General features: G+C 38.4%; 1 protein-coding gene across 6 annotated transcripts in view; it reads right to left on the bottom strand.

Annotated features, from left to right (window-relative positions):
• Positions 1 to 4,338: 4,338 nt before the first annotated feature.
• Positions 4,339 to 13,125, bottom strand: part of MTX2 (metaxin 2) — a 55,707-nt gene continuing 46,920 nt past the window's right edge. For 3 of the 6 annotated variants that reach the window (XM_073305954.1, XM_073305952.1, XM_073305953.1), the window contains 6 exons: positions 10,799 to 10,875; positions 9,830 to 9,922; positions 9,243 to 9,281; positions 8,686 to 8,811; positions 7,901 to 7,977; positions 4,339 to 4,844 (listed from right to left, as the gene is read on the bottom strand). In XM_073305954.1, the coding sequence (XP_073162055.1) occupies positions 4,634 to 4,844; positions 7,901 to 7,977; positions 8,686 to 8,811; positions 9,243 to 9,281; positions 9,830 to 9,922; positions 10,799 to 10,875 (623 nt within the window). In that variant the 3' untranslated portion in view covers positions 4,339 to 4,633. The remainder of the gene's footprint in view (positions 4,845 to 7,900; positions 7,978 to 8,685; positions 8,812 to 9,242; positions 9,282 to 9,829; positions 9,923 to 10,798; positions 10,876 to 13,125) is intronic. The other 3 variants (XM_073305951.1, XM_073305955.1, XM_073305956.1) reach the window with 2 other exon arrangements.

The following is a 13,125-nucleotide window of genomic DNA, read 5'->3' as shown; positions in this document are numbered from 1 at the left end:
ACCACACAACACTTTAGGCTAGGAAGCAGAGAATACTTTTTTTCCAATTGAAACTACATTGGGAATTTTGAAAACTCAATTACTCAAACAATAGAAAGGGTAGAGGAGATGGTGATTAAGGGTACAGAAACTATTTAATTTAGCTGCAAAGTCTTATAGTCTTGCATCTCATCTTACTTTAATACTGAGTTTTCAATCTAATTCACTATTCTCTGCATCCTTAAGTGCACTCTGAGTGGCTCAAATAGATTTACAAAAGCTTTATTTGTTTATAATAGATCCGTATCTTTTGCCAACCATTTTCATGGGGTTTGAATTTATATTCTGGAACAGACATTCAGAGAGAGTTAATGCATATGGCTATCTCAGACTTTAAGGGGGAAAAAAGGTTGATTTGATGTTACTGAACAGGATTTGCAATCATTTCTATTTCAAATTAGTAATGAGCGGATCGTACAAAACCAAGTTTGTATAGTAACCGTCATACAAAAGGTTATCAGAGTGCTGTACAAAAAAGAAATTCAAGGCTGACTGGCATCAATCCAGAAAGAGCTATTCTAAAAAGCCATCCATTCACATATTAGAAAAGACTAAATCACATTGCTAGGATTAATTCCCTTCAGAAGAAAGAGTTCCACATCCAAAGTGCTGCATTACTAATGCTCTTCCTCTCTCCTGAAACATGTTATTGCTAAGATATAAGAGGTTACTGAGCTCACCGCTGTGTTTTCAAAGCACTCTAAATTTTTGCTACAAATCTGGTGTTTCACTAGCAACCACTGCAGAGTCTTAAGAGTAAGTGGTCTATGTGCTCAGGGTTTTGTACCTGTGAGTATTCCTGCAGCTGGGTTCCATACAAGCTACTGTTCAGACACAAAGGACAGAAGGGACCATCATGATCATCTAGTCCAGTGGTTCTCAACCTTTCCAGATGACTGTACCCCTTTCAGGAGTCTGATTTGTCTTCCATACCCCAAGTTTCACCTCAATTGAAGGACTACTGGCTTACAAAAATCAGACATAAAAATACACAAGTGTCACAGCACACTATTACTGAACAATTGCTGACTTTCTCATTTTTACCATGTAATTAAAAAATAAATTGATTGGAGCCTGTTTTTCCACTTGCTGAGCCTTGTCTAAAGCTGGAATCCTGGATAGCAAGGCTGGAGCCCGAGCCCCACTGCCCGAGGCTGAAGCATGTAACTTAGCTTCGCGGAGCCCCTGTGGCATGAGGCCCCAAGCAACTGCCCAGCTTGCCGTCCCTTAACACCAGCCCTGCACTTGCAACCCCCTAAACCCATCGCGCAACCCCTCTGGGAGTCGCAACCCCCAGGTTCAGAAACACTGATTTAGATGAGTTGAGTACCCCTCGAAAACTTCTGTGTACGCCTGGTTGAGAACCACTGATCTAGTCTGACCTGCATATTGCAGGCCACAGAACTTGCTCACCCAGCCCTGTAATAGATCCATAACCTCTGGCTGAGTTACTGGAGTCCTCAAATTATGATTTAAAAGTCTTCAAGTTACAGAGAATCCACCATTTACACTAGTTTCAAGCTGAAAGTGACCCATGCTGCAGAGAAAGGCAAAAAATCCCTGGAGTCTCTGCCAATATGACCCAGGGAAAAATTCCTTCCTGACCCCGAATATGGTGATCACTGCTTGAATATGATACTCAAGATTTTACACAGGATCTAGTCAAATCTGAAATTTCTTTCATCAGAGACAAATTAGTTTTTATCTCAAGAAAAGGAAAAGAGTATTGCAGTTAGGTGTTAATCAATACTTCATTCTCCTCTGACTTAAAAAACCCTCACATCCATGATTTTTGGTTTTTGCATTCATGTGACCTATGAAAAGCAGGTACTCAAAACGGGTATCTGAATCTTCAGTGTAAAAGTTATAATTAATATTTTGATAATAGAACATCTCACCACATAGTACTTAAAGAGTTTAGTTTTTTATTTTTTTTTTTAAATGGTAATGGGCCAACATGCAGACTTGGGAAATTCCAGAAGACCAGAAGCAGGAATGGAGCTACATCTTCCAGTTTTAATAAGCCTGAACTGCTATGTTACAAACAAATGCTAGACCTGCATAACACTCACGTTTGTGTACTCCTCTGGAAGAAACCCGGTGTTCTAGTACAGGATTGAAGAATTCAGTAACCACATTTCAACTGTGCAAGTAATAATGGCAACTTGTAACATTAATAATAGTAAGATCTCAGTTAATAATTAGGTTAATAGTTATCCTGCTGATGAAGCTGTGAAATGTGACAGGCTTTCCAACAATTGGTCTTTGCTACCTTTATGAGACCCCAGGGAACATAAGTCAAAACCTCATGATTAATGTGTAAATAATCAAAACCATAATTATTTTTGATATTGACTACGGCAAACCAATGTAGCCAGAGGAGTGTAATTTCATAATGCAGTGGACCTCACCTTCTACATCACTGAAACACAACAGTTCCAACAATCAGGCTATTGAGCTAGTGCCTCACTGTGCCTAGGTTTATTGAACCTAGAGTTTTTTGGCAGAAAGTTGACGTTTCTTGTTTTTGGACAGTATTTCTGAGCAACATCTCAACTTAAGTTTTGGCAAAATACCATGCACAATTTAATTTATAAAAGTAGCACAGAATGCTGCTATTAGATGTGCCTGGAGATACTACTTAAGCACCCGCAAGGCAAGCGGGAGCCCTAAATCGCATGCTAAGTAACTTCATAAGTAGCCTCACTGAAATTAACAGGACTACACGTGAAGTAAGATACTACATGAAATAAAGGTGGCAAAACCTGGATTTGCACAAATAGTGTGGGAGAAAATTTGTCACCAGATTACTTTTTGGGAATTTTGAAGTCCAAAGACTAATCTGCTTTCTAATATATTGGCCACTAACAAACAAGAAACAAAACTGATTTTTAAGTCTAATTTGATTTTGTATTAAAAACCAAAGAGCAAGGCTTCTGGCATACCATAATGGGTTATTTAACTTCAAGTGCTTTACTATCATACTAATGCACCTAAACATACCATAGGAGAGCATAAAAAAACCTTAAGGAGCCGAGAGGTGTGGGGAGAAAGAAAAAATATGCCCAGAGAAAAGACAGCCACGTCCTTCTACTTGAGAGAGGAAGAAGAAAAAAGCCCACACTGTGGGCTTCAGAGTTTGGGAGCAATATTGTCAGGCTGGAAACAGAAACAGCTGGACACAGACATTTAAGTGTGCTGGAGGAGGAACAAGACAAGCTGAAAAATAGGAAAGACTGAAGAAACAAATATAAAAAACTCAGAAACAAATGTGAAGAGATCAAGAAAAAGCAAAGCCAAAAAGAAGCACTGAAAGACAAAAAATGACAAGTGACAAAATTAAAGACTGATGCAGTAAAAATGACTGATGCCTGAAAAATTTGATTTGACTACTAGTTTTTAATCAGTTGGTTGCCAGAAAACTAGAAGTCTGTTTTGCCATCTGGTCCCAGATAGAGAAGCTTTTGTTGAGGTGAAATAATTAAGATACTGTAAATAGTTCTTTCACTTTTAGCTCGGTAATTCAAAACTAGAACAGATTGGCGTGAGAGAATCAACACCCCAAAATGGCCTGTCAGGTTCCCTATCAAAAATGAGCTAATAATCTCGATGCCTTTTCCATATCCACATCACAAAAAAACAACAACTTCGGACACCTTTCATTGCTATCTGAGCAGAGGTCAAGGACTCATGTTCTTTCTTTCCCAGAAGTTGTCATTCTAAGACACCTTTTTGGGACAGCGCATGGAAACTTGCATGGCTGATGCCCATGCTGCACTGTTCTGTGCATTGATAGGAGGTCTCCACTCTCCGAGGCTGTTTACTTTCCACCTTTCACAAGCATTACAGTCACCGCAATTTCTTTTCTTTCTTTTTTTTAAATTTCTCAAAACAATACAAACAAATCTTAAAAGGTGCTTTAACTTTATTGCATTGTTACCATTTCGTTTAAAGTTAGTGGTACCCTACATTTGATAAAGCTCTTCATTTATGAAGATATACTCTTCATTTATCCATTTGGTTTAGAATGCTAATCTCTTAAAAGGACCTAATCACCTTGTAAACACACTGACTTTCAAAGTGGAAACTTGTTGAAGCCTGAATAGAGTAAATTTTCCTATTACTTGCCTACCTTCTAGTCAACAAGTTAATCCTACAGGGTGTAATGCAAATTACTTTTCAGATCCTCCTAGCAGAAGGGCAAAAGGAAACACTGCTTCTAACATACGACTAAAGCTTATTAAAAGGTTTTTGGAAAGATTGAACAGTCACTTTTAAAAATAGTAGTTTTTAATTTCTTTTTATTTTTAATACAGATACAATATTGTTCCAAGGTCACTTTAGTTTAATATTTAATAGCCTATATGGCATTTAAATGGCAATACCTTAAAAATCATTTCATGTTAAATGTATACAGTGAATTCTATAACACACAAAATGCAGTTTGAACTTCCCGTGCTCCAGAATGTTTTAGCAGCTTCCAAGAGGTTTTATTACACACTTTTGCATTTTCAAAGCCATCATCATCATCTGTTAAACAATGAAATCAAAATTTGTTTCAGAAACTGGGCCTCCCCACCACAAAATGAAGCATTTAACTCGGTAGATAACCCTTTGAGGATTTGGATGCAGCACTTGCAGAGCTGTCTTTATCATGATCCTCAAAATAGTGTTGCTCTATTCTCCTGCAAAAGGCCACGAGGTTGCTGTAGTTTTTCACTTTTTCAGAGAGTTCATCACTGGTCAGCTGAGTAGTAAGAATTGTGAACAGATGTCCAAATACCAATGCATCTAACTCAGTTGGCCTATAAAAGAGACAGGGGAAAAAGTGGGCCTCTGGGAGTCAGAAAACACTGAAAACCTTATAAGGAAAATCCTACTGTACTCTGGTTTTTTTTTAAATATTAAAAAAACTCCAAGTATTTTCTCAAAGTAATCAAACTGGTCATATTTAACCAAATAAAGCTCAAGATTTAACAAATGCATAAAACCTTAAATACAGTAGAACCTCAAAATTATGAACACCAGAGTTACAAACTGACCAGTCAGCGATACACCTTGTTTGGAAGCAAATACAGTACAGCACTGTGTTAAATGTAAACTACTAAAAAAATAAAGGGAAATTAAAAAAAAAAAAGATTTGACAAGGTAAGGAAACTGTTTCTGTGCTTGTTTCATTAAATTAAGGTGGTTAAAAGCAGCATTTTTCTTCTGCATAGTAAAGTTTCAAAGCTGTATTAAGTCAGTGTTCCATTGTAAACTTTTGAAAGAACAACCATAATGTTTTGTTCAGAGTTACAAACGTTTCAGAGTTATGAACAACCTCCATTCCTGAGGTGTTCATAACTCTGAGGTTCTACCGTATTTTATATGTATACTAACAAATTGTGGCCTGAATTCTCAATTGCTGCTCAGTGCTCCCATTAACAAATGAGCGGTTTGGGGGGTTGTTTTTTTTTCCCAAACAGTGAAGAAGTTACAAAATACCTTTTCATAAAATGCATGCAAAGCCTACCCACTGACTCCTCTGTCCAGCACCAACTGTTTCTCACTTTTGATTTTGTGGGAAGGGAATCTATATTCCCAGTCTCCTCTGCAGATACTGTGCATAACAAAACTACCCCTTCGAACAGAATGGTGCTCTTCAAAACAGCAAAAACGCCACATCTCTCCTGGGCTTTTCAGCCACCCAAAAATTCCTTGAGTAGTGCGAAAAAGTAACTACATGGTAGTAGCATTTATGGCCATCTCTTTTGTGTTAAAGAGACTAAACAAATGGAAATAAAACACTGTAACCAAAGCCACCATAACCCAAAGGAGAACAGTGGTTTCTTGAATAAGTCTGCAGTCATACTCATGGCTATGTGTACAAGCCTTCCATAGCTTGACCTTAGTGAACTTTTTGCAGCTCTGGTCTATCTGCAAACAAAACAAAACAAAAAAAAAACCCAAAAAACATTTTCCTTAAGTATATTTTAACAATTTAGAGCTTTTCTTCACTAATGTCCAAGAACTACATACTAAGTATTAATGAGCTAGAAGAATATTTTATGAGACTAATTATTGAGAAACTCTACTATTTACAGACAAAAAACATTAAAAAAATTGAAGGTTGAAAGCGTGTGTTATGGAATCCACCTAACACCCCCAAACAATAGCATATCCTTTACAAAACAAATACCACCTTTATAAAAGACTGTTCAGAATGCCTCAAAATGAATAGTTGGAATAATTGTTCTCTACTACTATGTAATCCTACAGCACTCACTCTCATCCAACTACACTGCCCACCTAACCTTAACTTTGCAAAATCCTTGGGGGAAAAGAGGCAAGAAACAAAATATTACAGCCTGCTAATTGAGGCATTTTTCCATCCCCACCTAATGTACTGGGGATCATAAACTGAGCTTTCTTCGGTCTGGTCCAAACTAACAAGTAACAGTCAGTTGAAGTAAACTTAACCTATGGGAAAAACCAAACAATCCAATATACAGTTACTCAGTTTCCCAGTTCCTCCTTGCTTTCTGATTCTGTGACATAGCTGGACAAGACAATTGCTTCCTCCCACCCCCAGATGCCTCCCCTCTGAATCCCACTGGCTCCTTCATATATCCTTGCTTTAATAAGCCGTCAGTTAACCCCTTCCCTGTCTCTATTAGTGTGTAACGTCACAAGCTGATTTTATTTAAGTGTCTTTGTAATTTCCCCATTGTCACCCCACCAAAAATACCTAAAACTGGCCCCCAGATACTGCCACAATCAGGGGAATGCAAAGGCAGCTTTAAAAAAAAAAATCACATACATCGCACTTGGAATGTATATTCTTTATGTAACTTCATGGTTCACATGCCATGGTGATGGGTGCAGTACATGAATATATTCAACATTATTTTAAATTCACAGTAATTACAAGAATATTTTTGGGAGAGTACACATTTGCAACTGGACCTGACTGACAATAGCAAAGGACAGCTGGTGTATGTCAGATCTGGGTCCGCAGTGGCTTTTCTGCAAAGGCCCAGAACAGTACTTACTCAAATCATAGCTGCTACTTTGTAATCAATCCTTTGTGGGGAGAAGACCAGTGTTTCCCCACAGTCATATGACTTCACAGGCATCTTCATGTGAACCCAACTCTTTAAAGTATGTCTACGCTGCAATCCAAAGTATGAATCCTTTACCTGCAGTAGCACAGCTAAAAACAGCAGCGTCGATGTGGAGACACAGGCTTCAGCACAAGCTAGCAACATGAGTATTTACCCAGGGTCCCCAGTGTGCTTGTTCAGGCCGTGCTGCTATTTTCATCTGTGCTAGCGCCCTTAAAGCTAGTGTGGTATGTCTACACGGGCTGCAATCCCACCTTGGGATGCAGTGTAGACATAGCCTTCCCCGCCACTGTGTCACTTGAATTAACCTATGCAGGAAGCGCGGTTGGATCAAAATACGTCTCATTCATTCTGCTTATCATGCATTAGCGCACTTACACTGATAGGTATCTAAGAAATGCCAACATATGCTAATGTAATTAAGTGGATTATTGCTTAGTTACCTATTAAAACTACAGGTTTCTGTTTTTACATTATATGTTTTTAACTGACAAACTATTGTGTATTCTGTATCATGTCAGTAGAAAATAGGATTAAGTCTAAAAAACACTAGAGAAAATATATGAAATATTTTATGGAAACTTAGTATCTTTTATAATTTCAGAAATTCTTATATATGCAATTTATGGATTCATTCCCACATGTTCCTTACTGCTCATAAGGTATTAAAATAAGGCAAAAATAGTCCCCATCCAGCTATGTTCTGGAGAGTAATATACCTACAGTACATTACATTTCCATATAAAATAACTTACTGCTTATTGAAGAAATATGATTGTGTTCCCAGTCTTTGAGAGAGAGCTTGACAACACTGATCTACATCTTCCAACACCTAAACAAACAAAAGATTAGTACAGTACCTAAATAGTCAGATGAGAACACAATTCTCTACAAAATAGCTCCCTTATTGCATACATAGGAGCAGTAGGCATTTGTAATAAATGACTAAATTAACTATGTAGATCATAGATGTTACACAGATTCCAATTACAAATCTTATTTCCAGACCTTCAATGACAAGTATATTGTTGACATAAGGAAAGTTGCTAATATTCCTACTGTCAGTAATTGGGTTAAAATTAATATATCAAATGTTTACCTCTAAACTTCCTTGTATTTTTCTTGGAGCTCCAAGAACAAAATTGCCACAATCCTGCAAAGGGACCCCATTATCTTCACATGGGAATCAGAGTCCTTGTCTGCTAATCCCTTTCCAGGATCATGGTCTAAACTCACATAAACAGACATTCAGCACAGAGATACATATTCATGAGAAAACATCTTTCATTTTTCTCAGACTGTGTGTGTGATTTAAAAGTTTATTGCTGTTGAAGCCAGAGACATGGATTCCATAGACAATTGTTTTAAATGTATGGAGTTTCACAATACATATATTTTATGAAACATAGGAAATAAAATATTGCTTCTCTGGAATTTTGACACTTTTGATATTTTATTTATATGTATTTCATTGCTGAGAGGTTATTTAAAAAAGAAAAAACAGAATGAAGAATTCAACTCTGGCTATTATCTGACTGACCTGTTCAAGTGACTTGCCAGCCCATCCAATAGCTTTCATCTTACGTCTGATCTCCCATTGTTTCTGATAGGCCAAAATGCGATTGAGAGGCCAAGGATAAGGGGATCCATACCTTGGATGAGTAATCTTTGTTTAAAAAAAACCCACAAAAACAAAATCACTTTTTTTTTAAAAAAAAAGCAGGTAAGACAGTATGCTGTTATTTACAAAACAGCTATGGCTGTCATGGGTCAAAAGGCATTCACACTGGCTTTTGTAAAATATTAAGAAGTTACTCTGCACAGAAATTCATAGTTTGCAGCCTAAAGAAAAAGAAACCATTTACTCTATTACTCTAGCTGAAAAATATATAAAAACATATCTACTTTGCAGCCAGCTACCTTCAGTAATGACGCACAGCTTCCCTAAAACGTATATGCAAGCAAAATTAAAGTGAAAAACTATATCATTAATGGTATAAACCTCAATGTTTCATTTATGAGTAGGGACTTGCATTTGCGAGCAAAAGTGTTTTCTCATTAAATTTTAATTAAGATAAATGCTGCAGAACCACTCACCTCCTGTACTGTAGTATCATCACACCACTGAAGATACAACTAGGGGAAAAAAATCACTACTTTATTCTGAAATTTCGGTTAGATTGCACAGAGAGTTATTTCTAAATATTGATGTTTTCTTTTAAGTTAAATTAACAGCATATCCCACAAATATTTTAAGTCTAACAGTGCCTTCCATGAACACAAAAGAGAAGTTAATGGTGATGCTTACAAGACAAAAGCCTGGTTGCTAGTTCTCTTTCAGAACAGCCACCAGATCAGATTTGAAATTAAGATGGAGTTCAGAATACACTATATAAATTATGTGTCAACTTTCTTTACAGCTACATGTTAGTCTTTATAAACTCACCGCTGTTTTGTACAACAAAATTCAACCTCAATTCATGAAATTTTCATATGACATTTGTAAAGAGACCACAGAGAATGTGGAGTTCTTTTCTTGTAAGGACACTAGCTTATGAGTTGATGAACTATTTCCCAATCTAAGAATTTGAAAATAAAATACATTTTCCACATAGAAAAAAAACCCCTCCATTTTTGCCCACTTATCACCTACAAAATCAACAAATTATTATGGTTTGCTGTACCTCTGCTGTCAATAGCATATTATTGACTAATTCCATGTAGGCTTTCATCTCAGCTTTTTGGACTTCATCCAACCCATCACTGAGTGAATGGCCCTAAGGGGGTAAAAGAATATACAACCCTGTAAGAAAGGATATTACAATATTCAGCTAGGGCTTGAGCTAAAGTCAACAGAAGTCAATGTGCTTTAGATCAGGTCTTGATCTCTCTATATAGGTCTCTAAATCATAAAATAGATGGGTAAATATTATAAAGTACCTTCCATACTAAAATTACCTTCAGTATTAAACAGAAAATGTTCTATTGCAATATAATCAAACTCAAAAGACAAATGTAGATTTATTTTCAGCGACAGAACTACTGTGCATTTCTTTTTTAGCTGAGTACAACTTGATTTCATGGCTTCACTATTACTATGATTTCTTCTGTGTGAAGAAGTAAGTTGATGATATAAACAGTTTATCAAAATAAACTACTTAATAAGCAGACCCTGCTTTACAAGGATAGAACAAAGTAAAAGCAAATATAAACATATATTAGCTGAAATTTCAAGCCTTAAGCAAACACTGTATGTCTTTCTAAGAATACTATACTTGGGAGCCAAAAAAGAAGTGCTATTGCAAGGTCTAGGTTATTTTTCAGTTCCTTGTTAACATGATGAAATCCTGTACTTACAGCTGATTTCTATCATTTGAATAAATGCCAGAGGAAAATACCCCCATCATACCATCACAAACCCCCATTACACCATATTTTCCTTAAGCAAAAGGTTACTGCCTGCATTGGGGTTAATATATTTGCCACATTGTAAAAATGCAGTTACCTTTACATTCATATGAAGTTTTTCTACCTTACTCTCTTAAAAACTAATTATGTCACATTTCATACTAGTAAGCTAAATGAGTGCAAATGCTAAAAAGAGTGACTACCGTATTTAGCAGTTACTGATCAAGTATATTTAATATCCTTACCTTGGCTTTTACAAACTGGACTATGGGGCCAAGTTCAGATACTACTTGATTTCCTACACGAATAAAGGGTACTTTGCCTGCAGTGAGAGACAGTATATTTTTAGTAAATTAAACCTTTCAATACATACTGAGAATAATTTTTGAAATCATGGCTTTGAAGTGTTTCTGCACAAAGTCTATCAGATTGTACATGAGAATGAACATGCAAAATTTCATTTGAGAGACACTTACAAATAGAGCCTCCCCACGCCTATCGCTTTAGTTCACACTTTTATGCTACGACTTGTCCTATTGATTGGCTTTCATGCTAACGTAGTGGTCCCCAAACTTTTCACCGTCGTGCCCCCCCTTACTCCTGTCCACCCCTCCACCTCCTAGGAACTAGGCCAGGAGCAGGGACATAGCTCAGGGGGTAGGGCGGTGGTCAGGAGTAAGGGGGCCAAGGCTGAGGCTGCAGCTGGGAACGGAGCCAAGGCCAGGGGCGGAGGCTGGGACTGGGAGCTTAGCTGCAGCCAGGGCAGCGGAGGCTTGAAGTGGGGCTAAGGCAGGGTGAGGAACCATGGTGGAGGCTGGTAGCCAGGGCTGCGGCTGGGTTCAGAGCTGTGGCCAGGCTGTGGTGGGAGCCGGCAGCTGTGGCTGGAGGCAGTGCTGGAGCAGAGCTGGGATGGAGCAGGGCGTCATGGTTGCTTCCTCCCTGCCCTCTGTAGGGGCTGGCCCAGGCCACACCATACCCTGCCTCCCCACCCCTAGGTGGACATGCCCCACAGTTTGGGGACTACTGCTCTAACAAATATTTGCAAGTTATTGTACAAATCGATAGGTCTCAATCCAATCATGAATTAATCTTGCTTTGCTGGGAAGATTATTAGTTTAATGTTCCCCAAAGCATAACTGTGGAAATCCCAGGAAAGTAAATAGAGCACTTGGCCGTCTTTATGAAACACCTACTTGACAGATACCATCTTTAAACACCAGTACATACACAGGTTTCAGAGTAACAGCCGTGTTAGTCTGTATTCGCAAAAAGAAAAGGAGGACTTGTGGCACCTTAGAGACTAACCAATTTATTAGAGCATAAGCTTTCGTGAGCTACAGCTCACTTCCTCAGATGCATATCGTGGAAACTGCAGCAGGCTTTATATATACACAGAGAATATGAAACAATACCTATTCCCACCCCACTGTCCTGCTGGTAATAGCTTATCTAAAGTGATTTCCAGCACAAATCCAGGTTTTCTCACCCTCCACCCCCCCACACAAATTCACTCTCCTGCTGGTGATAGCCCATCCGAAGTGATAACTCTTTACACAATGTGCATGACAATCAAGCTGGGCTATTTCCTGCATAAATCCTGGTTCTCACATCCCCCCCACCCCCATACACACACAAACTCACTCTCCTGCTGGTAATAGCTCATCCAAACTGACCACTCTTCAAGTTAAAATCCAAGTTAAACCAGAACATCTGGGGGGGGGGGGTAGGAAAAAACAAGAGGAAACAGGCTACCTTGCATAATGACTTAGCCACTCCAAGTCTCTATTTAAGCCTAAATTAATAGTATCCAATTTGCAAATGAATTCCAATTCAGCAGTTTCTCGCTGGAGTCTGGATTTGAAGTTTTTTTGTTTTAAGATAGCGACCTTCATGTCTGTGATCGCGTGACCAGAGAGATTGAAGTGTTCTCCGACTGGTTTATGAATGTTATAATTCTTGACATCTGATTTGTGTCCATTTATTCTTTTACGTAGAGACTGTCCAGTTTGACCAATGTACATGGCAGAGGGGCATTGCTGGCACATGATGACATATATCACATTGGTGGATGTGCAGGTGAACGAGCCTCTGATAGTGTGGCTGATGTTATTAGGCCCTGTGATGGTGTCCCCTGAATAGATATGTGGGCACAGTTGGCAACGGGCTTTGTTGCAAGGATAAGTTCCTGGGTTAGTGGTTCTGTTGTGTGGTATGTGGTTGTTGGTGAGTATTTGCTTCAGGTTGCGGGGCTGTCTGTAGGCAAGGACTGGCCTGTCTCCCAAGATTTGTGAGAGTGTTGGGTCATCCTTTAGGATAGGTTGTAGATCCTTAATAATGCGTTGGAGGGGTTTTAGTTGGGGGCTGAAGGTGACGGCTAGTGGCGTTCTGTTATTTTCTTTGTTAGGCCTGTCCTGTAGTAGGTAACTTCTGGGAACTCTTCTGGCTCTATCAATCTGTTTCTTTACTTCTGCAGGTGGGTATTGTAGTTGTAAGAAAGCTTGACAGAGATCTTGTAGGTGTTTGTCTCTGTCTGAGGGGTTGGAGCAAATGCGGTTGTATCGCAGAGCTTGGC

This window comes from Lepidochelys kempii, chromosome 11 (assembly GCF_965140265.1).
Source record: "Lepidochelys kempii isolate rLepKem1 chromosome 11, rLepKem1.hap2, whole genome shotgun sequence".
Taxonomy (NCBI): Eukaryota; Metazoa; Chordata; order Testudines; family Cheloniidae; genus Lepidochelys; species Lepidochelys kempii.
This window is presented reverse-complemented; position numbering and strand designations above follow the sequence as displayed.